Source organism: Cynoglossus semilaevis, chromosome 2 (genome assembly GCF_000523025.1).
Source record: "Cynoglossus semilaevis isolate Cse_v1.0 chromosome 2, Cse_v1.0, whole genome shotgun sequence".
Taxonomy (NCBI): domain Eukaryota; kingdom Metazoa; phylum Chordata; class Actinopteri; order Pleuronectiformes; family Cynoglossidae; genus Cynoglossus; species Cynoglossus semilaevis.
This window is the reverse complement of record NC_024308.1, coordinates 18476951-18491151: the sequence shown is the minus strand read 5'-3', so window position 1 is coordinate 18491151 and position 14201 is coordinate 18476951. Positions and strand designations below refer to the sequence as shown.

Below are 14201 nucleotides of genomic sequence, written 5' to 3'. Positions count from 1 at the left end.
CCATGCACAATAATACCATTCTCTACAATAAATTCACCCAAAGACAGGAATGGTGTAACTGCATTTCTTGGGAATTTAAAAGTGGGGAAAATTGGCATTGCTCAACATCTCAGCTTTACTCAATTGCACCACAAAGATTTTCAGACTACGGAAAATGACCTTCTCGATACAGACCAAATACATTTCAAATGGATGTACAGTATCTTGAATCAAAATGCAACTGTTGGTTAAGATGTGAGAATCTCACGACAATCGAGGTCATCATAAGTTTGTAAAGAAATATTTCGTTTATTATTTTTCTGGTACGCAGCAAACCTGTTGAACTTTGACCATGATCAGATGCAAGCAGTGCTTTCCATGACTTATGAGTGGTCAAATACTGGTGAAGGCTCACACACAGACACACACAGACGCGTGCACACTCCAAGATGAAGGACAGAGCTTATTTCAATGGACTTTCCTGCTGTCAGAATGTCTGGTATGCATTAGCCACAGACTCCAGTGGAATAGCTGGATCCACAGTGTGTGTGTGCACATGCGTTTGAGCACATACGTGCACATTTACACACACATACAAACACACAATAGAATAATAAGAGAGAAAATAGAGAGTAATACCTATGGGGTCAAACCCAGAAATCCTTCATTAAAAGTAGTTGAGAGATCTCATGAAATATTCATGTTGAGTCTTTGAAAGAATGTGATCTGGGATTAAGATGGAGAATATTAAAATGTAAAAAAAAAAAAAAAAACTTTGGTTACTTTCACATCTGGATAAAAAGCTTGGAATGTAGTTATCAACATAAACAGGCCTGCAAAAATAAGTTTTTAGTTTCAAAACTCCATAAATTCAAATGTCAGTCTCTTCACTTCCTCCCTGGCTGTTGAATAAAATTTGAATAAAATCTTTTAGACTGTGAGTTCTGTAGGAAGCCATAAAAGAAAAAACAGTGTATTTGTTGGTATTTGTTATGTCACTTTTGAATTTATGTGGATTTATGGTATTTGTTATGTCACTTTTGAATTTAATGTCTAAACTCTTAAATGTATAACATTTAGATTTGAAAGCGGTGGAGTAGGAGGAGTCAGGATGTGGAAGAGTGGAGCATTTTTTATGGTTTTTTTTTTCAGTACTTGACTGGAGTTTTAAAAATCTTCAAATGAAGACATTTTTCTTTATCCTTGATGGTAGAACGTACCTGGGTTAACTTGGGGTCTAACAGCTCCGAAGAGGTAGAGGAACAGGAGGAGGAGGAGGAAGTGAGTGTCCCACAGGTGCTTCATCCCAAACACACAGCACAGAGACAGGCTTCCAACCTAAATGATAAAAACAGTCATTGAGTTTAATGCTTTTGAGTCATGAAAAGCATCGACACAACTTTTGCTTCTAAATCCACAGTAGTCAAACATTTATCAAAATATGAACCATTTTTGCTTAAATTTACATTTTAAAGCAAAGTTTAAATCATTCACCCCTAACAATAAAACTGACATTTATTTAGTGGTGTACAGTATCTCTCAGCAACAGTCGTACAAAAACACATTCATGTGAAATTATTTCTTTTAAAATAATTTTTAAAAATGGATAAATGCAATGAATAAACGAGTGATTGTAACCGAGGAAAGCAAAGAGAAACTGACACAGTGAGTCAGACATAACTCTAACTGGACCAGAAGGATGCCTGCAGGCCACATATAAATTACCACTTAGTCCAGTGGCAAAGTAAAAAAAAAAAAAGTCATTCTACACTGCCAGCAGGATTTCATGGCCGACATAAAACAGTCCATCAAAAAACATGTCTGAAGTTTCAAAGAGACCAGGATGTATTTCATTAGACTGAGAAGTGGATATGGATATATATATATATATATGTATATATATATATGTATATATATAAAGAGTGGCACACTAGCTGCTCCCGCAAGTCATTTTATTATTTTATTAGTTTCAACAAATTTACTCTAGTTAGCAGTTAGCTTAGACAAATCTCATGCATTAATTTATCAATGATAAGAAATGTATCTCTCCACATCTACTTTCATTTCGAAATGTACCAATGTGAATTGGAAATGTCAATTCCCGAGGTATCTCAGAAACTTAACCTTGTATTCATTCATGTTTCCTGCAGCACAGAGAACAGAATTTCTAAAAGACAACAGGAGAACTCTGGGAAAGGTTGTCCAAACTCAATCACACATGACACCATAGAAAACGTGCGTGTGTGTGTGTGTGTGTGTGTATGTGCACGTGTCTATTTCCTGGTGTGAATCATTGGCCAAAAACAACATTTTTCCTGACATCTTGCCATTGAAATAACATTAGGGCCCAGCGGCACACACAGAGCTGAATGTCTGGGGGTTTGGACAACAGTACACGAGCACAGCACAGTGTAAGACTTCATTCACATCTTTACTCAGCTGTCATGCTATGGTGATAAAGGCCTTACGCTGAACTTTCCAATTGTGTGTCATTCTTCACTTGTCCGGAGAAACAACAGAGATGACCGGCAGGTTCCCGTAGCCTGCATCACTGCGACTACGAGAATCAAATTCAGACTTGTTGATTTTGAGCCTGTGCCCAAATGTAGCCTAGCTGTATTTTTATTGATAGCATATGTTAGTTTTCCATAATGTCTGGATACAGTGAGTGAAAATATGTAATCAGAAAATATTCCACCCCAGGAAACAGACATATGTAAGACCCTGGTGTGGACAGACCAGTATGGGACTTTCCATAAATTTCATGTTGGTCCTATGCTGTGCACTATTTTGGCAGAGGGCAAGCGATATAATACAGTAAGTCACCCAGGTTTTGTCAATTTTATATTAAATGGAAAGCAAATGTATATTTACATCATGCTGCACATACTATAATACTATAAAACCCAGAAAAAGGACTTGAACAACTAAAAATTATTATTTAGCACAATAGGATGCTTTCTTACACAAATTAATAACCTTAGCTTTAAGATCTTTTACATACTACATGTACGGTATAGGTTAGTGAAATAAAATCCATCTGCAAGTTAGAAACCATTTTAAAATATGTGTGTTCCGTTTAAAGATATTAACTGGGACATACAGTATTGCTCTTTTCATTCAAATACATATATGTACAATGCAACCTTTCACACCTAACCTTATATAAATGGCTAATCTCTAGCTCAACCTCTAATTCTTAACATACGGTAACCCCAAACTTCTAACAGCCTCTAACAGAGTGGGAACAAAGTGTCCTCACAATGATGTTTTTTGACACAACAGTGTCCCCACAAGTACTGCAGTACTAGACCACACTGCACCACACACACATAAGTTTTATTTCCTGCTGCTTCAGGTTGCAGTCATTTCCCACTGAGACTCCTTTGCGGTGTTAACCTCACCTTGGTTTTTCATGGTTAATGAAACACAAACACAACACGGCTTATGTGCGTTTAACCGTCAAAAATATGTTTACCATTTCTGTGAAGGCTGCTTGTGTTGTATAGGGGGAAATGACCCTGGGTTTTACATTTAAGAACTCCCCAAGGACACTGTCAGAATGTTTTGGCCCCATTACCCACGAATAGCAACATACATTTTACAGTAAAGACTGTCACTGTTTTAGAGAAGCAGAGCTGAACGAAGGGCAGACTCACAGGGAAATACTAATAAAGTTTCCTTAACTGGTAGACATTGGCGAGATCAAATAGATTTTTAAAAGATTCCATCCAGTGCTTGAATGTACAGAAACATATGCATTTTAAACACCTATAAACTACTTAAGTGTGATTTAGATTCTCAATAATGAAATGGTGACAGAGGCTGTGCAGTTGTGATCATGCAGTGTAGAAATGAATAGTCTCCTAAACAACAGCCACAAACCACAAATATGAAAAAGCCCAAGCTACATCTGCCATCTGGATAAAATGAAATGGCTATTTTTCTCTAATTTGGAAAATAATTTAGAGAATCTGTTATATTTGTTGTTGTCATCATATTTTGGACAACATAAAACTAGCTTTTTACCGAGATAAATTTGACTAAAGTTGTAAATTAAGTGATTTGTGGCCTCATTATATTATTTAAATGTGTTAACCTAGTCTTACTATTGTGATATGTTGTCTCTGTCCATTTATTATTGATAGTTTTTACTAATGCCGTCATAATGGACACATTATTCCCTTCCATTAATATGTTAAAATAATCAGATTAAAGATTGTATCACATTTAAACATATAAATAAATAAAATAATTACATATCTACATACTGGCCGCTCTGCCAGTATGGACTAAGGACTAGCAGTGCCTTGTTGATCATTAAAGGATCATTAAGGTTCAGTAAATATATTTTATTTTGAATGTTATTTAATAAATCCCATATTGAATCCGTGTTCACATTCTCAATGATTTGTTGTTATACGAATCTCAGTGTCAGGGCCAGACTTTCCAAAGTTGTGACGTTCAGTGCTCACCTCGTTCATTCTTAGTTCCAGTTGTTACCATCTGGTTCACATTTGAGATCCCTTCCGTATAAACTAATAGATTCAGATGTTCATTTGTTCCATGTGGCCTAACACCAGGGACGAAGACATAAACACCTGTAGATGTGCCATAGCACTGAATGCTCCAATGTCTCTTCTCAGTTTAACATTAAATGTTTTACATTTTACATTAATGTATTGTCTAATGTGACGAAGTTCTCAGTTAAAAGAAATGTTGTTTTTAACACGTAACTATTTGTTTCCTTTTGTCTAGAAACAGCCTTCTGTTAGTGAACAGAAAATAAAACTGATTGTAAGCATTTTCCTGCTTAGTTTTCTCACTGTGGTTTGGGTTGAGCTCACATTCACACTGCATGTCACACTGTTTCCCACACAGCCGTGCCATGTGTTTAACAATGCCTTTCATTTCATTTACATTTTATGAAACCCAAACTAAAGAAGTATCGGTACTGCTACATGGTACTGGCCAATACACAAATGGCATATACAGTACTTGTACTCGTAACGGTATGCAAAAGTGGTATTGGTACAGCCCTATATTTAAATCATCCATCCCAACACCATCACTACTGTCTGGAGGACAGCAGTGCAGGGTTTAAAAGGTTGCCAACGATGGCTTAAACCTCATTTTTTCATTCCACCAAAACTATTTAAAATATATTGAGGTCTGCAGGATTTACATCCTGTTGAGGTATAAAAAGTCCAACAGCACAGGCAGTTTCAAAAAGATACCTAAAATTGAAGAAGAAGAAAAACAGACTGTACCAGTAGTGTGCATTACGCTGTTTCTATACATGTATTCAGTACCTGTGTGAGGTAAACAGCTGTAGTTCCACAGCTGGATTCTCTTGATACAGCCTCAGTAGTGCTGCAGTCACTGACATTGCTTCTCAGTTGTGGAAACTTCTGATCATTCTTCTCTTAAAAAAATACAACAGGAAACACTTCAATGGAGCATCTCGGTTTCAAAGCCCAACTATCTTAACACAATCAAGTCAATAAGAGAACATATTGTATGTTGCATCAGCAATTTTCCCATATAATATATATTCATCTTTACCAACTTTCCTGGCACAGACAGCAATAATAACACACAAACAGTCTGTTTTCACCGCATGTTACTTTTGAAAAGTAATTAGTAATAGTTATGTTACTTTTACCAAATAGTGACTGTGACTTAGTAACTGAATTATTACACTATAAAAGTAACTAGTTAGCAGGAAAGGTAACTATTGTGTCACTTTTTTAAATAGTTTAAATATTTTTCACAAGCAAACAGTTTAACTGTGAAGGGTTTTTACTCTGTAGTGTAAATTAAATAAATTAAACTTTAGCTGTTAGGACGGTGTGGCTAGCTGTCATTCTTTGATAGCTCAAGTTAGCCACACCTGGCTAGCACACCTAATTAATTTTGGTTTTGGTCGCAAGTTTTGTAGAAGCGTCGTTTGATAAACATAATGTACGCTCCACGTGTATATTTTTTTCTTTTACCTCTCGGAGATTTAAATGGTTTTGAAAACGCCACTTTCCCCCTCAAAAATCGTCATTGTGGCCGCTTACCTCTGCTAGTTTGGGTACACGAGCCGGCAGCAGGCGAGTAAGATTTGGTGTAAACACTGCCTCTGATTGGCTAATACTGAAAGATAAGCCTGCCTTAGCCAATCATCGTCAATTAGGCGGTCGTCTCGTCCCTCCTCCCTCTCAAAATAAGTGAAGTGACAACGATTTCAATTTCACTGGACTACACATTGAAACAACGATTAAAATATGTCTAATCTTAATCATAACTCCAAACTGAATCTTTAAACTCAAAATATTGTCTTTCTTAGTGAGGACCTGAAAATAGCAACAAAGCATTTTCCAAAAAAAGTCCCCTAAAAGATAGCTATTCCTACAAAGACCACACACAGACACACGTTCAAACACACACACACAGCTAGCACAGTTAACCATAGGGGTTTTACAGAGACCACAACAGAATAAAACAACAGCCCGGAAAAGGTTAGAAGGTCAAAAACAGCTTAATATTAAATCAGCCAAAACACCAAACAATCTGTCTGATCTGCTGCCATTAAAAGGAAGAAAAACGCTGATTCTTTTTTACAGATACCAGTGGTGACTTCTGGAAAGAAAAAGAAAAGTCTTTTGGAATCGACAGTCTTCTCCACCTCTTTAAGAAAGCACAACTGTGTCCTAATCAAACATTTCAGCAGATGTTACGGCAGCCCTTTGTTAAACAATGAGGTTTCAATTTGTTTTGTTTCTTTTAAATGCTCGAAAAAGTGTTTGCTCCATGACAGGCTTGTCTCCGTGACAGTAAATTTAGAACCACAACATTTTTGCTTAATTTACCTCATCAGGACCGAGACATTCAAAAACCTCTAATTACTTCAAAGAAATATGTCCCAGATGTGACTAAGAGAGGAGGAAAGGAAGTGCTGGTGGAGGGCCATACATGAACGAGAGTTACTGATCACAAAGTTACATTTTACCACAGCACAATGAGGACTGCCGGCGTCTGTTAATACTGCGTAACAGTCAGATGATAACAGCTACTGTGTTTCAGCTACGATACTTAGCGTGATATCATAAGAGAAGACACGAACCCATACACGTTTCTATCACCGCCACAGGACACAGTGTATATTTAAAGTCAAACTATGCTTTTAAAAAAAGCAAAGCCCTGAGTCAAGAAAAATGAATCGCCTTAATGATTTCATTCTTTATTTTACGGGTTAGGTGAAGTATATCATGCTGTGTTATTTCTCCTTATACCTTTCTTCTGTAGGTAAGCAATATGTACAGCTTTTGACTTTTAGCAAGGCGGAGGAGTGGTTAGTGCTCCTGCCTCACAGCAAGACGATCGCTGGTTCTATTCCCGTTAGTAACTGAGAGTCTTTCTGTATTGAGCTGTGATGCATGGTTGTTCTTCCCCTTGGTATAAGTGTGAATGCTTGTTTGCTTGTCTGTAGATGTGTTCCTGTGATGGACTAGTGAACTGATTAGTGGCCCACAAACTTCCCAGTATCAGTTCTGGAGAACTAAAGAAGCGTAACATGTAGTCAGCAACATGCTAACGTAGCATGTTGTCACTAACGAGCTGGTAAAATGAGGACAAATCCTATTTGAATCCAGCTATTTTTCAAAGCCTGACATTTGAGTCTAGGCCTCATGGCAACAAACCACATATACTATACTGCGTGTGTGTGTGTGTGTGTGTGTTTATGTGAGTGCGTTGTTGCTGCCAAGACTGTGTGTCTATATGCTATGCACCATGTGCTTCCAATTACAGACATCATTTCTTCCCTTAGGCCAAAACATCTGCATCACAGATATTTTATTTTTATGGTGCTGTGTGAAATCTGAATCACGTTGCCATGGAAGACGAAGGTGGAGCCATCTAAACACGGGACATTAAAACTGAAAAAAAGATGCACATGTACAATGTCACGTACCCTACGTCATTTACCATTAGAAAACCCAATTAGGAACGGTCATCAAAGGAAATACAATGTAACAACACATGAGCACAAATATATATACAATATTTATTGGACTGTAATTCGCACTGGAGTATAAGTCGCACCAGCCCATATTTATTGGACTGTAATTCGCACCGGAGTATAAGTCGCACCAGCCAGCTATGCTAATGCGCTTTCGCGTCTGTTAGTGTGAAAATAACAAATGTGAAATTATATATTTTAATATATAAGTCCTGAGTGTAAGTCGTTATGTATATACAGTACATATGTTTAATACAACAGGTGTAATATTTGAAAACAATAACTTTGGCTAATTGTTGTTAAAAAGTCAGTAGACATGAATTAAATACATATGTTTAATACAACAGGTGTCATATTTGAAAACAATAACTTTGGCTAATTTAATCGTAACTCTATTTTTTATGGTATGATATATACATATAGTACGTATGATGTATTAATGTGAGTATTATACCCACATTTAGAAGAACCACTTTCAGCTGGTTTCTTTGTCAGTTTGACCAAAGTGAACCAAAGTGCTGGGTCACATCAGGAAAGGCATCTGGTGTAAAAACTGGCTCCACAGAATATAAAAATTGGAATCCAAAAGAAAAAAAAAGCTTTGGATGAAATTATATTTTCATGAAGTAATGCTAGCGAGAGCCAACTCCTTGTGGTATTTAATGTAATAGTATAATGCATTCAAACCAGTGAAAAAGACCTGACATAAATGATGACTTTCTCTCCTCGTGGTATATTTCATTTAAACCGAAGGTGGCTACTGAAACCTGGTTTCATTCAGGCGACACCACGTGAAGCAGCAGCCCACCTGCATCCTTCAGGTCTGTGGACGGTGGAGAAGTGTTTAAGGCAGCGTGCGTGTGCTCATAAAATGCTCCCAGCTGATTTTTAAAGGCCATTAGAGAGAGAAAAAGTAAATGAGAACCAGGCCAGGGCTGCTGGCATTTACCTCTGCATTAAATCTACCTGCAGAAGTGTCTCAGCGTTGATTCTGAGACGTTCGTTGTGGGAACAAAAAGGCAAAGACGAGGCCTTTGTTTGTTACGTAAACAGAGAAACTTAAAGGGTTTGACTGGAAATCCATACTGATTAAATATCCAGATGGTGAACTTTACAGCTACACGGTCACACTGGAAAACACCGTCCAGTGCCAAGGAGCTTTTTCTCTCTTTTTTCCCCTTTTTGAAGATAATATCCTGCACACAGCTTCTCAGGGAGATTGTGAAATTCAGTAAAGTGTTTTTTAAGGCTTAAGTAGAAATCAGTCGTCTGCGTTTGATTAAAAAACAAAACGGATAACAACAACGGTCACTGCCAATGATAACACTGGATACGCTTATGCTAGTTTTGTTTATGATTAGCATGAAGATATTGGATTAAGTAACATTGTACAGATTGACTAAGTGTGTGTTTAATAAGTTATCTGGGTTTCCACTCTGTTCTTGGGAGTATTTTCCAGAATTTTTTCAGCGATTTTTTTTCTACAGTTGTACCTGATGTACCCTATATTTGGCACCTTCACTCAGATTAAATATACATTTACATGTAACCAGGGAGAAAACTTGGCAACCACACAATGATAGACAAACGTACACTTCGACAGGAATGTTGTTAGATGTCTCTCTAGGCGATAAATACTGCATACGGACGGAGAAGTCGCCCAAACTAGCGTCAAAGTAAACAGACACTGGAAATGGAAGAGCTGTTCAAATGTGATTGGCTGTTAGTGTCACACGTGACAACAGACATACATGTGCAAAACCTTTAACCTGTTTTCTCTCAATGTGATGCAAAGAAGAAGAAGGGAGGAATAATAACAAATAAAATATAATCGTTCTTTAGTCCCGGATTTTCCAGGTTTTCCAGGACATATGGAACCTCAAGTTTGTGAAATGTACCTTTATAGACGTACACAGTATCTGTACAAGAAACTACAAAGTTACTTCAAAAACTTTGAATACCTTTGGTATGTGCTCTTTCTTCTTACTGACATCTTACTCTGTGCCCACACGGTGCAGCGTGTCATGAGGTTGTTTTGATGTACAAATATAACCTCACGTCTTCCTGGACAGTCGTCATTAGGGCAGAAAAGATGAACAGAGATTGTGAAGTGGATGGACGGATAATAAGCAGGAAGACAAAGAAACAAACAGAGAGACGCTGCCTCTTCTAAACAAAGAAGAACCAGCGCAGAAGAAGTGATAAAAACACTCCAGCCACGCGTGTAAACAAACAAAGTCAGACCTTTGTGTGTTACTGTATTTTGGCGTCCATCTTTTATCTCCTCTGTAATTATCTCTGGTTTGGTGATTACCAGCTCTCATCTGCCTGTGTCTGTAATCTGCACCCAAAGGACTTCCACATGTTCACTCCATTAATGAGTCCACCAGGAACAACATGGAAAATGTCCAGTTTGTGGGACTTGACGACACATGAGGGACGACAGAGACAATCAGAGACAACTGCGACAACTGAGACGACAGAGACAACTGAGGCAACTGAGACAACTGAGACAACAGGGACAAACAGATACAACAGAGACAACTGAGATGACAGAGACAACTGAGACAACTGAGACGACAGAGACAACTGAGACAACTGAGACGACAGGGACAACTGAGACAACTGAGACAACTGAGGCGACAGGGACAACTGAGACAACTGAGGCAACTGAGGCAACTTAAAGAACTGAGACAACTGAGACATCTAAGACAACAGAGAAAACTGAGACAATCAGAGACAACAGAGACAATGGAGACAATAAACAACTGAGACAACTGAGACATCTAAGACAACAGAGAAAACTGAGACGACAGGGACAACTGAGACAACTGAGACAACTGAGGCAACTTAAACAACTGAGACAACTGAGGCAACTGAGACAACTGAGACAACAGAGACAACAGAAACAACTGAGACAACAGAGACATTAGAGACAACTGAGACAACAGAGACAAACAGAGAAAACAGAGACGACCAAGAGAACAGAGACAACTGAGACAACTAAGACAACTAAGACAACTAAGACAACAGAGACAACTGGGACAACTGAGACAAAAGAGACAACTTATACGACTGAGACATCAGAGACAACAGAGACAACTGAGACAACTGAGACAAACAGAGACAACTGCAACAACAGAGACAACTGAGACAACTGAAACAAAAGAGACAACTTATATCTAGTAGCCATCTAGTAGCATCAACTGAAATTACAGCTGATTTGTTGTAATTTGTTCCATTTGTTTTGGCAGGCCAGATCAGAGAGCCCAGCGGGCTGTACCAAGTCCACAAGCCGTAGTTTGCCAAAGTCTGGTCAAGAGAATTAAGGAGTTTTTATGACCTTTCACTGCAACCATATTGTTTCCTGGTCCACTGCTGTGTCTGGGTTGTTACAGTACATGCCGTGACTTCAAGATGACATCACAGCCGTCTGTGTTCAGTCCTGCAGTGAAGGTCTGACAAAAAGCTCCAGGTAAAGAATGTTTAAGGCCACAGGAAACCCAATCTCCCTCCACCGGCGTACGATGGGAGAGGCTCCAGTTGAGTAAGGTCGGAGGTCAAGCATGTGCGGGACGTGACGCCAACAGCGCAGCACTCCAGGCACAATGTTTTATTTTTATCAAATGAGAGAGCGCGCCGCTGCTTCACTGCCGCCCGAGGCATTGATTTGAAATGTTTCCAATCAAACATCGTTGGCATCAAATTACAGCTAAGCTGGGTAAAACACCGGTTGCCTCCAGCGTCGTGCTTTGAGTGTGGCACTGAAATTACAGCGTTGGTCATGACTTGTGATTAGAGTGTGTACGTGTGGATGTCAGTCAGTCAAACTCTGGAGGGAAAGCCGACAATTAGACTGACATGTTAGAAAGATCCAGTGATAACATTGACTCTTGAAGTGGTTCTATACACACAGTACTTACTGTATACATGTACATATACTGCATGTGTACATGTGTTTCTTTCCCCTTGACTACTGGAACATTATTGTTTCATTTAAACCTTAAACTTGTGATTAAAAACCTTCGTCACAGGAACGAGTAAAACTTTGAGGTTTAGAGACGGATCTATCCATCTATCCATCTATCCATCCATCCATCCATCCATCCATCTTTCCATCCATCCATCCATCTATCTATCTATCTATCTATCTATCCATCCCTTTTTTTTTTTTTTTTGGTACTTCACAGTCTGGCTCAGTTTCGGACTTTTTCTCTGGAGCAGTTCTTCATCCTCTGAGATGTATTACTGCCACCCACAGATGTATTTTCTTTTCTTTTCTTTTCCTTTTTTTTTTTTTTTTGGTACTGAGAAAATGTTTTCACTGAGAAAACCCCACTGAAACAGACTCTGAGACGGAGTGAAGTGTCACGGATGAACCCAGCACAGACTACTGCCCTTGAACCATTAAAACCATGAGCTGTAACAACCTTGGTGTTAGATAAAAACCCAATCCCCAGACGGCAGTGCCTCTACACATCTGATGCATCGGTTTAGACTAAACACACACTCCTCTTTAATTTCAAATCTGCTCTCCTGCCAAAAGACTGGGAAATTTCACCAGGATTTTTCCAGACGCTGAAACCGGCTGCGGTGAGGCGCAGCTCCCTGCAATCTACAGCACAGGTGATAGCTGTAAAGGCACCTTCGTCGTAAACAGACAATAGAGTTAGGAATAGGAGCGACCACAGCTGCTGACATCGCTGCAAACCTTGGGAAACAAATCTGCATCTGCCATCGATTCAGGAAAGGTTGAGCGCCGGGGTATACGGTAAATGCTCTCTATGTCCAGAAAGACCAGAGGCCTGTGTGCAGACACCTGTCAGCTACATACCACAGCAGGGGTCCTACATATACCATCTATGTAACAGCCACTGACACTGAAGTAAGACATGCACCCTGGGGACAAAAGGCTGTTTGTTTCTCCGAAATATAACGTAACAGGGGCAAAAAGAAGCACAGAGTCTATGTAAGTGTAAAGGAGATTTCCAAAGAGTTGAAAACAACAATGAGTGTGTGTCTGTGTGTGTCTGTGTGTGTTTAGGCAGGAAACAAACATCATTTACACTTATGTTTATGGTGGTGGTTTCAGAAATGAGTTCTTGATTTTTCCTTTCAATAAAAAGCATAAACCTAAAGCTCTTTTCTACTGATCTCTCAGTCTATTCTTGTATTAGAGTTTTTGATGAAAGGACTAAAGGACATTTTGAATCACTCAGTAGCAGAAACAACTGGACAGACAGACAGCAGCAGCAGCCCCGTCTCCTCTGCTCCGCCGTCCACATCTGCCATGCACCAAACGGACACACAGCACAAAAGACGCCAGAAGTCCAAGCATCCAAAGAGGAGAAAAACGAACTAGAAACAGACAAACTCACGTCCTCCGTGAGAGGACAGATGGTTGTCATTTTAAATCCTACGTGTCCAGACAGAGACAGAAAGAGCAGGAAAAAAGTGGAATCCTACAGATTTAGAACTTACTTTTTGGATGTTTTTCTCCTTTCAGACCATTTGTTCAGAGAGTGTTCCTGGTTATCCAAGTGACAGTCAGATGGCTCGATGTTCTCACCATCTAACTCACTCACTAACTAACTAACTAACTGACTAACTGACTAACCGTCAGCCGCCCGGAGCAGGACTCACTGAGCTGATGTAAGAAGTGGAAAAGAGAAAGAAAGAGAGAGAGAGCGAGAGGGAGAGAGAGAGAGAGAGAGAAGGGGGAAAAAGACTTCACATTCTGTGGATTCTTGGGAATGTGCCAGAAGTCCCAGAATTCCTCATGCCACACATAAGGTTTCAATTAAGTCTGAATCCAACGCTGGATCAAAAAAACCTTTCTTCCTCCGAGAGGAGACTTTCTTCTGACAGGCAGAGAGCGAATCAACTCCAATTCAAGGTAGTGTTTGTGTTGCTTTCTCCTGATGTCTGTCATTTTGTTACGGCGTTACGGGACACATCGAAAGCTGCCATTCTCCATCCACATTCACATCCTTCAGGTTTGAAATACAGTGTAAATTCAAATGCAAATGTGTTAAAAAAAATTAAGTTAATGAGAAAAAAAAGTATTGACCAGGCTGATGGTTTACCTAAATATAATCATTCAGGACAGGGGTCCCCAACCCTTGGTCTGGGGACCGATGCCGGTCCATAAGTCATTTGGTACCGGGCCGCAGTGGGACACAGTGAAAGAATGCACTTCAGTTTTACTAATTTA

At 39.2% G+C, this 14201-nt stretch overlaps 2 protein-coding genes across 4 annotated transcripts in view; both read right to left on the bottom strand.

Moving 5' to 3' along the window:
* ddr2a (discoidin domain receptor tyrosine kinase 2a) overlaps positions 1–14173 on the bottom strand; it is a 25805-nt gene extending 11632 nt beyond the window's left edge. Inside the window, exons 1-2 of one of the 3 annotated variants that reach the window (XM_008307246.3) lie at positions 13469–14173; positions 1200–1317 (exon numbers count right to left, since the gene is read on the bottom strand). In XM_008307246.3, coding sequence (XP_008305468.1) covers positions 1200–1284 — 85 coding nt within the window. In that variant the 5' untranslated portion in view covers positions 1285–1317; positions 13469–14173. Of the gene's footprint in view, positions 1–1199; positions 1318–5291; positions 5454–13468 lie in introns of those variants that run through there. The other 2 variants (XM_025066290.1, XM_025066284.1) reach the window with 2 other exon arrangements.
* Positions 1–14201, bottom strand: part of LOC103399996 (methyl-CpG-binding domain protein 3-like) — an 844757-nt gene that overhangs the window by 265791 nt on the left and 564765 nt on the right. The gene's annotated exons all lie outside the window — the stretch shown is intronic.